At 40.9% G+C, this 14,941-nt stretch overlaps 2 protein-coding genes across 4 annotated transcripts in view; one reads left to right on the top strand and one right to left on the bottom strand.

Annotated features, from left to right (window-relative positions):
- Positions 1-14,941, top strand: part of tmtops2b (teleost multiple tissue opsin 2b) — a 63,573-nt gene that overhangs the window by 43,211 nt on the left and 5,421 nt on the right. Inside the window, exon 3 of the mRNA XM_082175858.1 lies at positions 8,087-8,320. Coding sequence (XP_082031984.1) covers positions 8,087-8,320 — 234 coding nt within the window. The remainder of the gene's footprint in view (positions 1-8,086; positions 8,321-14,941) is intronic.
- The window catches only part of st6gal2a (ST6 beta-galactosamide alpha-2,6-sialyltranferase 2a), a 79,327-nt gene continuing 75,767 nt past the window's right edge, over positions 11,382-14,941 (bottom strand). For all 3 annotated transcript variants that reach the window (XM_082175826.1, XM_082175828.1, XM_082175827.1), the window contains exon 6: positions 11,382-14,678. In XM_082175826.1, coding sequence (XP_082031952.1) covers positions 14,431-14,678 — 248 coding nt within the window. In that variant the 3' untranslated portion in view covers positions 11,382-14,430. The remainder of the gene's footprint in view (positions 14,679-14,941) is intronic.

Here is a 14,941-nt window from a genome sequence, read left to right as displayed (position 1 = left end):
AATGCAATTAGAAAGCCTTGCAAATTCATTAGTGACGTTTACATAGAGCCATTAAGAATTCAACTCTCAGCTCAGTTGGAATGAAAAGTAATTAACAAATATTATCTATCGAAGCTTGATCCAGAAGAAAATTTATGCTAGAGAGAATTTCTTATGTGCTTAGCTAGCAACATGACAAGGAAGCTTTCTTGGCATATTTTAGTTGCTGTTTGGATTTAAAAAGGCAAATACTTAACTCTTTCCCCGCCAGCGTTTAAAAAAATAAAATAAAAAATCGTCACCCACTGCCAGCGTTTTTGATAATTTTCACAAAAGTTTCATGGCCCCCAGAATATTTTGTTGTATGAATATCTGATTATTCAATATATCAAAAGAAAGAACAGACCATCTGCTTAAAAAAAATAAAAAAAAACTTCATGCATTCGTTTTTTTTTTTAAATCAACACTTAAATGTGGGTTTCATAAAAAAGGCAAAATTTTGAGCAAAAAGCTTTTTTTTCTTCTTTTTTTTTCTAAGACTATCTGGATTGGATTCAGAACGATGATCAAAACATATATGGACTCCATCAACACTCCTAATTTTTGCACAGTCCTGTAACTTATCCTGGGTCGACATTTCATATTTATAATATATATGAGGTTATTGGTTATAAATCAACCTCTCACTTTTGAACTGTACATGGCTCAAATTCTTAACCACTCCAGTGCTTTCTCTGTACTTTCCTTCAGTTGCGACTGTCTGTAGAACATGGCTAATCCATTCAGCCTCATTTCATTTCTGCACCTTCTCTCTTTTCTTTATTCTATCTTGGACAGCAGAGATCGATAACTGGTTAAGAGTTTAATGTCTCTTGGTAGAGGAGACAATCACATGGAACAAAGACTGTCCCAGCTGCACAATTACACAAAGCAAGTGTGACTACAGTTGTTAATCAAGGGAGTTCTGTAGATGCGTAAGAACAAAAGAGAAAGTTTATAGCAAGTTGTAGAGCTTTGACTAATTAGCCTCTTTTTTCATTAATGGCTATTTAAGACACATGAGTCTTCAACATGAAACAGATTAAACTGTGAAATGCATATTATGCATTCAAACCATAAACAACATTTGTTTTTTGCCATTGTGTTTCTGTGTGGGGGTGTTTGGATGCAAGTATATTGCATGAACGTCCCAGTTACTATTGTAATCTCTGTTCCCTGATGGATGAAACAAGACGTTGTGTCGAGACTGACAATTGTAGTCCCTGGTTCCGGTTTGGACGGCAAGATGTGAAGATGTGCACTGTACATGCACCAAACCAGATAAGGTGGCGACGGTGGAGGAAAACAGACAACCAAGTCGAGGTCCAGGCCACAGAAGGCGCAATGGCGCAATGGCGCAATAAAGGCGCAATGCGAGCAACTAATTGCACTTTTCACTGCATGTTATGTCTCGGTACGGCTCACTTTTGGAGGGTTTTCCACTGTGTACATTACCTAGGACCTGGTACTTTTTTTAGTACCTCCTCAGTTACAACCAAGTCGTACCGGTACTAAAATGTGACGTGTAAACACTGCTGTTCACTAATTGGTCAGATAGAATTGTCACTACCAGAGTCATTGGATTTGCGACATGAGACACCAAACCCGCTAGATCAGTGCATCTTCAACCGGGGGTCCGTGACCCCTAGGGGGTCCGTGGTGCTACTGCAGGGGGTCCCCCAAAATTATTAATTGATTTAAAATTGTCATCAAAATAATTTTGATGGCTTTTTTTTTTTTGGTGGGGGAGAAAAATATTGACAATACTAAAGCATTAGGCAATAATAAGCCTAATGCTTTAAGCTTCATACCATGGGCGATTAGGATACCGCCATTAAAAAACAAGAAGAAGACGCTAATGTTAGCCGCCAATAAACAAAAAATATCTGGAAAGCAAATAATAGTCTTGACTACTAAGTTAGGTTGTTATAATAATGGATCGCTTTGTAACAAAAAGGCCTCGAGCACTGAACCCGAACGCTAATGTTACTCCATCCACCTCGTCCGAGGCCACAGGTGATGGGAGTGTCACGGCTCCACCTGCTCCAGAGGCACCCGCCCCAGCGGGAGAGGGTAAACGTAAGAGAGAGAAGTCCCGAAAATATTCAGAAACCTACCTAAAGTTTGGATTTACCTTCAAGGAAAGCGAAGGAACTGAATTGCCGATGTGTGTTATTTGTGCAGCAACACTCTCAAATGAAGGCATGAAGCCATCAAAGCTGCAACGACACTTGGAGACTAATCATGGCCACCTGAAAGATAAACCGCTGGAATACTTTCAGGCTCGTCTGCAGTCTCTCCAAGGCCAACAGACAATGATGAGGAATTCAATTAATTTGATATTGCTCGCGGCCACTGATATGTGCAAGACCATGTTTGGGAATGATGAATATGCAAAAATATGAATATGTCAGACACAACGATTGCTCGCGGGTTTCCGAAATGGCATCTGATGTGAGGGAGCAGTTAATTGAGAAGCTGAAATCGGCGGAAGCCTTTTCATTACAGTTGGATGAGTCTGTGACGTATCCAAAGACGCACAGCTCTTGGGATTTGTGCGTTTTGTTGACCAAAACGAAATGTATGAGGAGTTTTTGTTTTGTAAGAAGCTTCCTGAATGCACAACAAGCTCTGAAATTTTCAAAGTGATTGATGACTTTTTGAGAGCAAATGAGATATGCTTGGCATGGTGTTTTGCGGTGTGTACTGATAACTACGCGCTATGACTGGTCAGAAAAGTGGACTGATGGCGCTTATCAAAAAAAGTCGCCCCAAAAGTTACGTGGATTCACTGCATGTTACACAGAGAATCTCTTGCTGCCAAAGAAATGAGTGCTGACTTTGCTGACGTTATGGACACTGTTGTGAAGACTGTCAATTTGATTAAGAAGAGTGCCTTGCAAACGCGCCTCTTTGCTGCGCTCTGCAACGCTACGGCAGAGGGTCACAATGCGCTCCTGTACCATTCCGAGGTCAGATGGCTTTCTCGTGGATCAGTATAGGCACGTGTGTTTGAGTTACGCACAGCTATCCATGAGTTTCTAGCTGGTCAAAACCGCCGGGAGCTGGCTGCACATTTTAATGACAATGTCTGGCTCACTAAACTGGCATATCTTGTGAATATTTTCTCAGAGTTGAACAAACTGAACAGTTCCATGCAGGGCCGTAATACACATGCCATTCAGCTGTATGACAAGATGGAAAGCTTTATCAAGAAAACAACCAGATGGAGAGAGCAAATCAGGGAAGGTAACTTTTCTATGCTTTCATCAGTGGAGGAGTTGGCTGATTCTGCAGTGCTTTCGCCTGATGTAAAACACACAATAATAGACACTTGGAGGCAGGGCCTGAAGTTAACTTTTTACCAGCCAGTTTTTTTTTTTTTTTTTTTTTTTCTCATAAAGGTGAAAAATAGAAATCACACAAACATTGTTCTTTAACTTGTAAGAATACACATTTAAGTGCTGCATCTTTTTATTCATTGATTTGCTGTGTCACAGACATAGTCATATGTCATATTCACTGACTGCTGCTAATCTGAGTCCACAAAAAAGGAGCAGATGCACTCCTCTTCCTCCACTGCTGCTGCATCTTCATGAGGTTTGGTCTCCTTGACATGTCCCCACCACTTTTTGACATGTCCCCACCCCCACCAGAACTGGGGGCCCCCACACCCAAGACAAAAATGGTTTGGCCACTGATCAAAATTTGATATTGTCATTTAATTTGAAGTTCAGTACGCTCAAAATGTCCGGTCAGCACAAGTCCGGTGCTCAGAAGAGGAAAGAAAAGAGAAGAAGAAAATAGAGGTTTTCTAAAAAAAAAACAAAAAAAAAACAAACAAACAAAAAAAAACCGGTGACGGTGAAGCTGGAACTAGTAAAGTCAACGTAAAGCAAGGTAAGAAACAGCGCAGCAAACGCTTACGGGCATTGTCAGGAGTTTTCCTGCATTTACATTTTTTGGGCGGCCGAAGATTTTTGTCCCGCCAAAGCCGTCTCGATTTTTGTCCCGCCAAAGCCGTCTCGATTTTTGTCCCGCCAAAGCCTTATTTGATCGGTAAGTGATGTAGAATAGAATGACTGCTGCGCCTGACAGGGCGATAACGAGCAGAGAGAGCCCCGGCCGCGCGCGCGCACTCTCACGTCTTCAAACAACACGTCGAGCGCTGTCTTGCGCTCTCTCACTCGCGCATATTCATCAAAGTCAATTGAACCGTTAAGCAGAACTAAATTAATATTAATATTACTGGTAAAGTTACCGGGTACCGGACATTTTCTCACTGGTTCCCAACTCAACATACACACGCACACACATCTGTGTAACTGTCATTGTACCATAACCAACGTCAGCTTTGCTTTATCTCATCTCATCCCATCTCACCAACAGTTTAATACTGTTACTCGCACATCCAAAACATCGTATTTTACGTTGCGGACTTAAAAAATAAATAAATAAAAAAACAGACGCAAAAAAACCCAACAACTAATGAATCACTCAATTCTCATTGGCTACCCGCCAATGTGGCAGGTAGATTGACAGTTTTACCCGCCAATTGCAAAATTCACCCGCATTTGGCGCGTGGTCGGGTGTTAATTTCAGGCCCTGCTTGGAGGCACTCGAAAGCCAAATTGAAAAGTGCTTTTCTGAGGCTGAGTCCTGGAGAAGGGACACGACATGGATACAGTTTCCATTCAAAGACAAGGCATATGACAGCTCAAACTTGACAGCCTCTGAGGAAGATCAGCTGATAGAGCTTTCCACAGACAGTTCACACAAGAATGTGTATGAGTCCAGGCCTCTCATTCAGTTCTGGATTTATTGCCAGAAAGACTTCCCCCAGCTCACTGCAAAAGCAATGCTGAGCCTTTTGCCTTTTGCAACAACCTATCTTTGTGAAAGTGGGTTTTCCTCCCTTACCTACCTGAAGAGCAAATACCGGTCCAGACTGCAGCCTGAGGATGACATGATGCTCTGCCTGACAACCTCCATCTCCCCTAGAATAGATAAGCTGTGTGCTACCCACCAGGGCCAGTCTTCTCACTAAGGTAGGCCTATGTGTCATCCTGAAACTAAATAAACCCAAATGTAAACCTCATCAATAATAATAATTATAATGAACAAAAAACATTTAATCAAACATAAACATAATAACCAATTTCAAAATACTGTAGGTTAAAAGAGGTGACAGACATGTTAGTGTATGGCCAGGCTTAAAACGTAACACCTTTTTTTTTTTTTTTTATCTGGAGGGGGGTCCCTGTTCTATTTCACTAATTGGCTAAGGGGTCCCTGGGCTGAAAAAGGTTGAAGACCCCTGCGCTAGATATAAATAGTCAGCAACAGATAAATAAAAAAAAATTTAATATTAATAAAAAATAAAAAATAAATTCTCCTCCAGTCCCTTCACCGGGAGTAAGGCCTATCCTCACACATCGGCAGCCTCTCCTCTCCTTCCCTGGGTCGCCCATCTCAGGGCCGCTTCGAATTATTGTCAGGGTTTTTCACAGTCTGCTGACGGGAAGGCAGTACTACTTTCCTGCGAGATGATCTCTTTGGGGGTTGAGCTGCCAGCCCAAATGGTGGTGGGGCCGGTCCAGCCTTCGCAAGGGGCCGCCAAAATGTGCTTGATGGCAACTGCTGTGCAAAGTCCTTGACAGTGTCGCTGGAAAAGCAACCTTTGGAGATTGGAGCATCAAGAAAGTGTACTTTCTCTTCATCCCGCATCTCTGCAAGGTTGAGCCACAGGTGGCGCTTCTGGACCACGAATGTGGATATCGCCTGATCCAGAGCCTGCGGCGTGACCTTCGTAGCCCGTAAGGCACAGACGGTTGCTGAGTGCAGTTCCTGCATCACCTCTTGGTTGATACTATACTGAAATTACAGAGATGTTGGCTCTCAAGTGCAACCCATAGTGTCAGTCTCGACACGTTTTCAAAATGAATAAATCCCAGAAGTTATATTAGTAATATTTAAATCATTCTGCAAGCGTACTTTGTTAATCATGAGTTTACAAGTTGCAATTCTTCATAATGCACAGAGAACTCCGATAGGTACAGACTGTTGTTTTGTCATTTTTGAAAGGAATGCAAAATAAAAATACTATTTGAATTGAATGTTGTGGCTTATACATGACTTTTCAGGCTTCAGAGTGCACTTTGAGCATTGGTAAGGACCATACCTCATTTCATGAAAGGTCCTCGTGAAGGATAGTGTCAAAAATAAATAAGCACTTACTTTCATCCCCACCCAGAGTGTCATAATGAAATCAGAACTTAAAAAATGTACAGTAAGGTTATTGTTTCTCAGTTATTGTAAGTTGGCCATCATAACATTACAAATGGATGAAAAGGCAATAATGCTACTGCCTGGCCATTCAAAAAATAAAATATCAATGTTATTTACCTCTTCCTCATGCTGTATATTTTGAAATATAATTCACAAACCTCTCTTTAAATTCACCATGAAATTACATTCACAATCCATTTACTTATAACAGAATATTCAACAAGTATTTATTAGGCCTCTAAAATTAATGAAATAATTGGCCAAAGTGATGTGGAACTGTAATAGGGACAAAAGATCGGGAACAAATGTGTTTGGAAACATTTTGCGGGGATAAGACATGCGCGAAATGTGATTGCTGTCCATCATTCTGCGCAATTGTTGAAAAAGAAAAACGTCACGTCGCAACATTTGAAATATTTGTGTTTTAAACTATGAAGGCGAGCATTTTAAGCGAGAGTTATGTCGGTGAAGAAGTAGCCTAATCAAATCCCATTCAATTATTCACTATCTAAGTGAAAGTAAAAACTGACCGATGAGAGCTGAATCTACTCAACATGTTCTGATAACGTATATAGGCCTAACCTTAATTTATTTTCTTAATATTTCTCTTGTGGCCCATGGTGAAAAAAATGAGAATGATTTCGTGTTAAACACGTTGTTTTTTAAATGAGGACAAATATAACATATTCAATGCTGCGCGTCGGTTATGCATGCGCTATGAAATTATTGCGGGGCTAATTAATTGTAATATTGATTTGATAATAAAAGTAGCCTCATAATAATAATTGTAATTAACAGACTTTATGTTTGATTGTAATGCATTAATTCTGGATGTGCTGGCCGTTCTATGTGTGTGTGCAATGCATTTTCCCCTCGGGGCTTGCCGTAGATAGGCAATGCATTGCGTACTTGGGGTGTCACGGTCTTCGGGTTTTCCTCTCCATGTGTGTGAGACGTTTAATAGCCTAAAGTCAAGAACAGTTCAGACAGTTCTCGTTTATTGTTATCTTATTCATAAAGTGTTTAGGCGAACCCTGCACGAACGCTCAGTCACATAATCATCATTCAGATCACCGCAAGGGGGGCTTGAGATAATTTAGGGGGGGGGCTAAGCCCCCCCAAGCCCCCCCTTGACGCCGGGCCTGCGTAAATTACACACACCCACATCATCTTGTTTGGCTTAATGTCCAAGTAACCTCTGTAGTTCCATTTAGCCACTTGTTAGTAACTGCCTTTTACAAGAAAAAAAGTTAAGTAAAAGCTTTAAAAAAAAAAATATTAGTGATGTATTTTTTTTTTGTCGTAGAATAAAACGTGACAATATCTTGAGCTTGTGTTAACCTTATATACCTTATTTTAGACATTTAACTAAAAACATATATTTTTTTTTGTAAAAACTGACTTTTGTAGGATGGATCCCCAAGGGCTAAAATGGTAATTAGTTTCCAGGTTTTGGCCAACAAAAATATATCATCCTTGCACCATTCTATTGCACACCTTAGAATGTTCATCAACAAATTAGAATAAAACGTTCAACAGCCCTGTGTTATAAGACATTTTTGTTTAAATCAAAACTTTTCAAAAAAAGTGAAAAGAAAAAGAAAAAAAGGTTTAATTTAAGAGAATCATTTTATTTGCATTAATGCACACAGTTGAATTGACAAAGGGCCGCTATGAAATTTACATTGAGAAACAACATTTTAAAATTTGCCAGTTCTTTCTACAACCACTTATTACTTCATATATACAGTAAGTGTACCTATGTCTGTCTTTTTCTCAGGTAGGAAAGATACGCAAGACAGCAGCGCGAAAACGGGAATACCATGTTTTGTTCATCGTTATCACCACCGTGGTGTGTTATCTTTTGTGCTGGATGCCATATGGTGTCGTGGCCATGATGGCTACATTTGGCCAGCCAGGAATCATCTCACCCGTGGCCAGCGTGGTTCCCTCTCTCCTCGCCAAGAGCAGCACAGTCATCAACCCGCTAATATACATCCTGATGAACAAACAGGTAAGAGCACAAACTAAATTATATCATTTCATACACAGTAACTACTAGGGTTGGGCCGATAGACGATGCCATCGTCCATCGCGATTGGTGACAGACATCAGCCACTGTAGACATCGTCTGATGACAAACTGGTGGACATCGCCCAACCCTAGAAACTACTAGGGCTTGAATGCATGAATAAAACCTCTCAGAAGTTTTTTGCTGCAATTATGAGAAAGCTGCTTGTTTTCAAACTTTTTTTTATTAGTTGGCATGAAATGTAAGTTGCTATATTTATCTTTTCTTTCTGGGGTATATCAGAGTGAAGCGGCTTCTCGAACAAGAAAAAAGGCAGGACTTGACTTTGTTCATGGGGAATTGATTGGATGGTTGAGGTTTGCTATTGCTGTGATGTCCTGTGAGTGACAGGTTGTTCCGCCCTTGTGCCAGTAAACGCATCATCAGAAAAGAGATGTTGATGCAAGAGGGAGGGGAAGATATTTTGAAATAAAGATGACGAGGGTACGTGAATTTAAAAACAATGATGATGGACATGAAAAAAATCACACTACATAAAACTGCAATATTCCATAATAAATGATTTCATGGTAAAAATAAAAAAAAACCTGAGTATTCATATATTGAATTAAATTAACCATGATACATTTCGTGATTCCTGAAGTTTCAAAAACTGGATGTTCTTCAATAGAATCAGTTCCCTTTCGTACGGTCACTACGAGTTACGTCAGTGACTGACGAAATTGGGGGTTTCACTTAGAAGCCTATCACCTTCGAGTTTTAGAAAACTTTCTTCCCGGAAGTGCATGATGAGGTCACGAGGCCCTGGAAGTCACCATTGTCTTACCGTGATCGCTCGGCGCACTCCTCCGCCTTTTCTGCCCTTCATGGGGCCGTGGCCAAAGGGTACACTGGGATTCCCCCGGTTGAACGCTCTGTTGCGATGCAACTGTGTCCTTAGAGTGCTTCATCGCGTGGCAATCCTAAGCACCCCTCCAAAGCCTGTAGGTTTTCGTCTACTTTGGTGGTGAAATCCTATAGAGCTGCGGGGCAGGCTGCCGCCTCTTTGCATGCCATCGCCATCCTGCAGGTCTATCAGGCACGGAAGCTCCGCATCCTGAACTTTCAACACGGGGTTCGCATCCTGAACTATCTTGACGACTGGCTGATTCTAGCTCACTCTCGAGACCAGGTTTGCGAACACAGGGACCTGGCCCGGCTGGGCCTTCGGGTCAACTGGGAAAAGAGCAAACTCTCCCCCGTGCAGATGATCTCTTTTCTTGGTATGGAAATCATCTCGGTCGCCATGTGCGCAGCTTACGAGCGAGTGCGCACAGTCACTGCTGACTTGCCTGAGACAATTCGACATTTTTTCAGAGGTTCTTCCAGCTTTGGGTTCGCAATCGAGTCCCGAGGTGGGCATGGCAACCAGGCACGCTCCGAGTACTAGTTACTCCGGCCTGCCGTCAGACCTTCACCCCGTGGACGAACCTCAGCTTTCTACGGGCCGGAGTGCCCTTAGAACGAGTTTCCAGGCATGTTGTTGTGTCAACAGATGCCTCCACCACGGGCTGGGGTGCCATGTGCAATGGACATGCTGCTGCGGGCTCCTGGACAGGACCTCAGCGCCTTTGGCATGTCAATTGCCTCGAGTTGCTGGCGGTATGTTTGGCTCTGCACCGCTTCCGTGCATTGCTCAAGGACCAACACGTACTTGTCCGCGCAGACAATACCGCGACAGTAGCGTACATCAACCGACAAGGTTAACCGAGGCCCGCCACCTCCTCCTATGGAATCAGAAGCATCTGAGGTCGCATCCGAGCTCTCACGGCTTCAGTCACTTCCTGGGGAATGGAGACTCCATCCCCAGACGGTTCAGCTGATTTGGGAACAGTTCAGCGACGCACATGTAGAACATTTCACCCTGTGGTCTGGATACCTCTGAGTCTTCCATATGCATCCTGTACGCGGGTCATATGTGTATTTTAAATCCTCCCTACGGGTAGGCATTGTGTTGCATGTTCCTCCTGGGATAAGTTACCCAGTGTACCTTGGTATTCTTATGTTAAGCCTAGCCCTTCGTTCGTGCTAGTCTCACTACAAGGAGCTCAGACTTGAGCAGGGCACTGTAAGACAGCCGATGTGGCGTGATTATACTGGGACCCCCAATTTCGTCAGTCACAGACATAACTCGTAGTGACCGTACGAAAGGGAACGTCTCGGTTACGTATGTAACGTTACGTCCCTCTGCCACAACTGCTATACCGCTGGAATAGCCTGGAGTTCGGTCTCGGCTCCTCATTGAGGAAACATAATGCGAGATTGCCAGCGCTCCTCCTTTTATAGCCACATGGTGGGGCGGAGTCGCGGCATGCAAATTCCCCAGACCCAAGGCATTTTCATGCCATTGGCTCGTTTTCTAAAACTCGAAGGTGATAGGCTTCTAAGCGAAACCTCCAATTTTGTCAGTCACTGACGTAACTCGTAGTGACTGTACGAAAGGGAACTGATTCTATTGAAGAACATTCAGCTTTTGAAACTTCAGGAATTACGAAATGTATCATGGTTAATTTAATGTAATATATGAATACTCATGTTTTTTTTTTTAAAGTCACCATGAAATCAAAATTGACTATTCTTATTTTTTTATGGAATATTGGAGTTATGTAGTGTGATTTATCCATGTTCATCATCATTGTTTTTAAATTCATGTACCCTCGTCATCTTTAATCAAAATATCTTCCCGAACCCCCAATTTCGTCTGCCACTGACGTAACGTCTCTGTTCCTTACTCAGGGAACAAGGGTTACATACGTAACCAAGAAAGTTTCAGTCCCCCCTCCCCCATTTAAATCATAATTCATTTTAATAGATTCATAATAATTTATTGTTTTAAATGCTCAAATCATCCTGTTTGAGAACCATTGCTTTTACAGATATTTGAAAGAATAAAGAAAAAAAAAATCTGATATATTACAAATACATTTTTGTTTTCTGTCAAATCTGGAGAGATTTACAAAAACAACCAGAAGAGGGACAATAAATTCACAAGTAGCACACACAATATGTTACTGGGTCAAGTAAAGGTCAAGCTTTTATTATAGAATCAATGGTCAAAAGAGCACACAATCATGTAGTGGTTTAGAAATTTAACTCCATGATAAATGTGTATTAACATATGGAGAAAGAAACATTATAAAACATCCTATGGCTTTTGAATGTGAACTGGCCTGTAATAGACAATTGCTGATATTTACAGTAAAAATATCAATACTTTCACAGATATAACATACAGTAGGAGCAGGGATAAAAAAAAAGGCTGTGTGGTGTAGAATTACAGAAAGAATGAAAAAAAAAAAACATTTATGAAAAGGAAATGTACAGAAGAAAGAAAAACGTCAATTAAATTAAGAAAAGTTGACACAGATACACAGCACCACTGATACAGTACCATTCAAACATTCTCACACACAAACTCAGGAAAACCGCACATTATCCTCAGAATCGTACTGTGCACATCTATGACACAACATTGAGGTTCACCAGTGAAATCACCTGCATTTCCTCTTTTCTGTAACAAAGATCTTATGCTCAAAACAGAGCTAAACCTAGAGACCCAGCTCATATTTCCCATTACAGGCTAAATCCTAATGTTATGGTTTTTACCATGAATACTAAAACAAGCCCCGCTTTGTCACATGCTCTCCCCTCCCCTCCCCGAAAGTAGTCACATCACCCCATAACATGAAAAACCAAACAATTTACAGAAAATACTTCAAATAATACACTTAAAACGGCAAGATCTCTAGTCACATGGTCTCTTCTCGGTGAGAGACAAGAGTTTATGCCGCTAAAACACCTTGTTAAAGGCTTAAAGACATTCACAGAGGAAGGACGTATGACTCTGCCTCTGATCGCAGGGTGAAAGACTAAAGAGAAAGTAGAAGGCAGAGCTTTAGTCCCTCTATAAGGTCACATGACCATTTGGCCATCATGTAGATTCAATAAAAAAAATCTGGGAGAGCCTTGGCCTAACAGTTAACATATACCATTCTCCAAAAGTTTGGGATCAGTGAAATATTTTTTTTAAATAATTTAAATTTTTTTTTTTTTTTTTTTTACAGCAAGGACACATAAAGAAGGTTTTCACATAACGCATTTTTCTTTTCCACTGTGCTGACACGTTTGACCACTGCACTCTTTTGCACAGTCTCGCGAATGGTGCCATTCTAAAAATGCAGTGCTCAAGTTAAAAGTTAAATTTAACAAAAGAAGCCGCCTTTCAAAAGAAGAAGCCCATTCTGTGTGAACCAGCACTTTTATTGATCAAAAGTGACAGTAAAGACATTTATAATGTTGCAAAAGTTTTGTTTTTGTTTTTTTATTTAAAATAAATGCTGTTATTTTGAACTTTCTATTTTTTCAAAGAATCATGGAAAGCAATATCTTGGTTTCCACAAAAATCAGAATTGATTTCAACATTGCTAAGAATGGCTGCTAAAAAAAAGAAAGCAGCTTGAAAAAGAAATCCGTTTTTTTTATTGTAATATTTCACAATATTACTGCTGTATTTTTAATCAAGTAAATTCCGACTTGAAGAGCATACGAGATATCCGACTGAACCCAAACTTTGAAACGAAAGCGTACATGCTCTCCTCCCAGTCATTTCCGGTCCTCTCCACTACCATGCCAATAAAAAGTGGCGAAAAGGCCCCCAAAAAACCCACATCTATTATCTGTATGTCACAGACTGGAGGTGTGTGTGACGTCACACAATGAGTCACAATGAGAAGATGATACACTGTATGTTCAGAGGCTCTAAATCTGCCATGAAATTTTACAGCCAAACCCATCTTAGTATTCAACAGTATACCAAAAAAAAAAAAAAAAGTGTTTCTCTACATCTACAATCCCCCAACATGGGGAAACAGGACAGAGTAAAGGTCAAATATTTGCTTTACAACCTCAGCCTACCATAGGACTAGAAGGAAGATGAAGTATTTCACCCTGGTGAGAGTATCGTGAGCTCCTGAGTGAAATCACCAATTACTAGTTTACTTCTACAATATACAACAGCCATTAAAACAGACGTTAGCTCTCCTCACCAGATCTACAGAAAAATCAGTTCTGTTTTAATTCAAATGGCACACATTGAAACAATGCACACGGGTAAATAAACCTTCAAGTTTTACCTTCTGTAGAAAAATCGCACCACAAAGTGAATTGTTTCAAATGAACAACTGTACATGTAAGAGAAGACAACGCAAAGATGCTCTGGTAAGTCATTCGCTTTTAAAGAAGACTCCGACAGGAGTCTCCAGATTTTAGGGGCTACAAGACATTTAAAACCTTAACAAATAATATCACCAACACACTTGTTATATTGCCAGCAGCCTTAAAGTCCCAGATTACAAGGAATCAAATCCTGATTCAACAACAATTTCTGTAAACTACCTGTCTTGAAAGTTTTTCAAAGTATAAAACCACTAGAAGAGAATTAAAATGAACCACTGTCACATTCAGAAACTCCTTTAGTCGATTTGTACAATAACAGGTAAATGTCAATAAAGTACTCTAAAAACTATTGTTTCATTTGCCACAGTTCAGCGAGACGTTCTGGAAGAGCAAAACATTCTCAAAGAGGTTTTTTGAATGTGGCACATTGAATATTACATCAGAAAACACCACCTAATTTACAAAAACAAAAACAAAAAAACAATCACGTTATGGCGAGAAGCTTTAAATCTAGCCTTTGTGAATGCTTGCTTTCAACAGTGTAGCTTTCAGTGTTAATGACTGCTAATACTTCCAACCCTGTGAAAAACAGAGTTTCAATTAAAAAGAATAAAATAAAAAATAAAAACACCAAGAAAATCCACAGATCTTAAAAAAAAAGCTTTTCTCATGACATATCTATTGCTGTTCTCGCATCTTTATTTAAGCATAGGCTCAGGCAATGCATTTTTGAGTGGAACTACAGCAGAAGGTTTTGCCCCGCAGAACACCATCCATAGTCTACCTAACACGGTCCGTTGTGAGCCGGCTCGACGTGGTCCTGCGTCAGTCTGCAGAGCTCTTCTAATTTTACAAAGTCTGTTATTGCGTCTTTCTGTTCAGGGCTCACAGTGGACGTTCCTGAAACCGGGGAGTGTGACCTTGCCTTTCCGTTTGAGGTCTTCCTCTGAGCCGACGTTCATGCGCTGGATGAGCATCTTCTCGTAGAGCAGGGGGTGATACGCACCCAAAGTGCAGGCGGCGTCAAAGTAACGTTCGTGGTAGTGGCAAAGATCCGTCTTCCGTAGTGAAGGAATGTATTCGTACACGTGGACCTCTTCGCATAAGGACATCATCAGTAGGATGCCTGAAACACACACAGAACTAGATATTAACAAAGCAGCCCACACACACCACATGAGATTAGGGTTGAGGGGAAGAGAAAAACTGTTTTTATCATCTGAAACATGCTGTGACTTCAATGCCGATGTGACTTTTATGATGCAATTAACGTCAAGCATGCGCAATTCACGCCAAATGAGAGCAGTAGTGAGCCCAAGTTTCTTGCACACCTCTCACACACTGGTAGTTTCTGTTAGGTAGTTTTGTAATAAATGTTTATAATGAATG

Source organism: Leuciscus leuciscus, assembly GCF_965113295.1.
Source record: "Leuciscus leuciscus genome assembly, chromosome: 7".
In the NCBI taxonomy this organism is placed as follows: Eukaryota; Metazoa; Chordata; class Actinopteri; order Cypriniformes; family Leuciscidae; genus Leuciscus; species Leuciscus leuciscus.
This window is presented reverse-complemented; position numbering and strand designations above follow the sequence as displayed.